Raw genomic sequence first — 3,124 nt, forward strand, 5'->3', positions numbered from 1 at the left:
GTTTTTCGTGCTGAACCGCCTCACATACGTAAATATTCGAAGCAGCTTGTTGTAGTTGTTGACATGTTTATGCTCTGCAACGATGTCGTGTTGTTGTTCTGTCAGCAATACTACCCGCTGTTTGCGTTGTTCTGGCAGATTTAAACGAATATCGTATGATAAATTGGGCCAGTTCTCGTGCGGCATTTTTAGAAACGAGGGCCCATGGAACCACTGTTGGTTATTCCTGATCTCTTCCACAGTTGCACCGCGAGAAACAAGGTCGGCAGGGTTGAGCTTCGAGGGCACGTAATGCCATGTATAGTGTGCGGTGAGCTGCTGAATTTTTGAAACGCGATTGGCCACAAAGACGGTCCACCTGGACGGCTCACCGCGAATTCAGCACAGGGCGATTGTTGAGTCAGTCCAACAATGAATGAGCTCTGACTCAATTGTGCATATGTTCACCACAGATTGAAGGAGTTCTGCTAGCAACATTGTAGCGCACAGTTCCAAGCGGGGTAAACTCACTTCTTTCTTAGGCGCCACACGGGACTTGGCACACACCAACGATGACACTGCTTCTCGAGAGGATCGGGTAACCATGTAAATGCAAGCGCCGTAAGCCCTCGAGCTAGCATCTGCAAAAGCAAGGTTTTCAGTAGTAGCGTTAATTGGAACGTACCTTGGAATCTGAATGTTGTCGATCCGATTTAGTTGTTGATGGAAGTTACGCCATTGTGTGTAGACATTTTGTGGCACGCTTTCATCCCAGTCTAGTTTAAGCTCCCACAATTGTTGCATGAGTAGTTTGCACGAGACGATAAGAGGGTTGAGAAGACCTAGCGGATCAAAAAAGCTGGCTATTTGCGACAATATGGACCTCTTGGTTGCCTTCGACTGCGACGAACGATTGTTGTAGCTGAAGATAAAAATATCTTCTACTGGTGACCATTTTAATCCAAGAGTTTTCACGTATTCGGAATCGCCTAGTTTTACGCTCTTTTCCCTGTCTTCTTGGGGTACGTCCTCTATGACGTGCATATGGTTCGACGCAAATTTGCGTAGCGGGAAACCACCACTGCTGAGGAGCGACGTGACTTGTTGTTTTATGGCGATAACTTCGTTGACCGTTGACGCACCAGTCATTAAGTTGTCGACATAAAAGTCCTTCAGTGTGACGGCAGCCCCAATTGGAAAGCGGGAAGACTCATCTCTGGCAAGTTGAAGTAGGCATTTAGTCGCCAGGTATGGCGCGCAGCTGGTGCCATAAGTTACCGTTTGAAGTTTGTACACCTTCGGTTGGATTTCGGGTGAGCTTCTCCACACTATGCACTGCCAAGGCGTATCAGCTTCGTGCACTAGTACCTGACGGTACATCTTGGCGATGTCGGCCATGAGCACATATTTATGACTACGAAAGCGAATTAGTATGGTAAAGATGTCGTCCTGCAGAGTGGGACCAAAACGAAGTATTTCGTTTAAGCTCTTTCCCGACGTTGTACGGCACGATGCATCAAAGACGACGCGAAACTTCGTGGTGCTACTGTCTGCTCTCATCACACAGTGATGCGGGATGAATTAGCGCCCTTTCGTGTTGCTCTCAAGTTCAGTCATGTGTTTCATGGACTCGTACTCACCCATGAACTCAGAATATTGCTTCAACAACGACGGATTGCGTGCGAATTTATACTCTAGACCGAGCAACCTTTTAAGGGCAGTCTCGTATGAATGGCCTAGCGTCTGTGGATCTTCCTTTAATGGCAAGCGCACGATGAATTTATTGGTGACAGGGCATCTTGTGGTTGTGGCTTCGAAAAACTTCTCGCAGGCCCTTTCTTCCGCTGACAAAAACCTTGAAGACTCGTTGTAGCTTTCGAGAGTCCAGAATTTTTCGAGCAGATGATCAAGTTGAGGATGATTGCTAACAGCTATGAATGATTTGTACAACGAAAACGGTAACGACGAGGCTGTATGCAATGATGATGGTGACGAAGACGATAATGGCGGGGCTATTCCAGACACAATCCATCCCAGCTTAGTTTTTTGGAGTACAGAAGAGGTGTTGGGAAGCTTGATCTGGCCCACCAGCAAAAGGTCGAAAAACATGCCTGCACCAATGAGGCAATCAATGCCACCAGGTTTGTGAAATGTGCTATCAGCTAGTGTGATGTTTCTTGGAAATTTCCATGAGTCGAAGTTGATGTGATTGGCTGGCTGATGTGACGTTATTGATGGCAGAATCATAGCTTCGATGCTCGTAGCAAAGGCGGTGTGAAGTGACTTCAGCTCTACAGAACACATCTGCTGAGTTTTTTTTTGTAGCTGTGCCGATGCCTATTACCTCGATACTACGCTTGGAACGAGGTAGGCGAAGATGCTGCGCAATGTGTTCTGTTACGAAGTTTAGCTGCGAGCCCGAGTCTAGCAGAACACGAGCGATGACTGAGGAGCCCGCAGAATTAAATAGCCGAACGAGGGCGGTGGCGAGAATGACTTCGCCTGTGCATTTGACGGCTTGAAGCGCTGTTTGTTTGCTGTCTGCATTTTTGTTGTTTGCTGACTTATCTTCGCCGTATGTCCTATGCAGTAAAGTATGGTGACTCACCTTGCAGTGCTGGCATCTACGAAGAGACGGGCATGCACTAGAGTAATGGTTCCTACCAAGGCAGTTAAGACATAAATGCAGCCGTTTTGCTCGAAGATATCGCTCGACAGGGTCCATCTTCATGAATGGCTCGCAGTTGAATGGACTGTGGTATGGGCTGGCATCGCATAGTACACATTTTGTTGTAGCTGCTGTGGTTACAAAGGCGTGCTGATTCTTCTTCGGTAGTGGTTTTTTAGTGGATAGAGTCTTGACACATTGAGTTGCCTCCAGCATGTTGAAAGTCTGGCAACGGCTTTCTAAGAATGTGGCGAGATCGGCCCATGTTGGCATCCGCAGTTGTGATAACTGAGAGGGATTCCACTTGGCGGATACCTCCTCTTCCCACCGTGTAAGCGTGGGTGCATCTAGCTTTTTCGACACTAAGTACAACAAAATTCCATCACCTATTTGCTGGGCTGTGGCCAATGACTGCATTGCGCGAAGATTTACGTTAACGATGTCGATGAAATTACGAAGGGCTGGTACTGTCGCTGA

General features: G+C 47.4%; 2 protein-coding genes across 2 annotated transcripts; both read right to left on the reverse strand.

The window, feature by feature from the left end:
- Positions 1–664: 664 nt before the first annotated feature.
- LOC118755109 lies at positions 665–1,359 on the reverse strand (the record flags this gene model as incomplete). Its single annotated transcript, XM_036489956.1, has 1 exon — positions 665–1,359. A coding segment is annotated over exon 1 (695 nt), but the record flags the coding sequence as incomplete, so codon positions are not given.
- Positions 1,360–1,560: 201 nt separating this feature from the next.
- On the reverse strand, positions 1,561–2,226 carry LOC118755110. The gene has a single exon (XM_036489957.1). It carries the CDS (start codon positions 2,224–2,226, stop codon positions 1,561–1,563), a length of 666 nt encoding a protein of 221 aa, XP_036345850.1.
- Between the last annotated feature and the right edge of the window lie 898 nt (positions 2,227–3,124).

This window comes from Rhagoletis pomonella, unplaced genomic scaffold, assembly GCF_013731165.1.
Source record: "Rhagoletis pomonella isolate Grant_MI unplaced genomic scaffold, Rhpom_1.0 Rhpom_scaffold_05333, whole genome shotgun sequence".
In the NCBI taxonomy this organism is placed as follows: Eukaryota; Metazoa; Arthropoda; class Insecta; order Diptera; family Tephritidae; genus Rhagoletis; species Rhagoletis pomonella.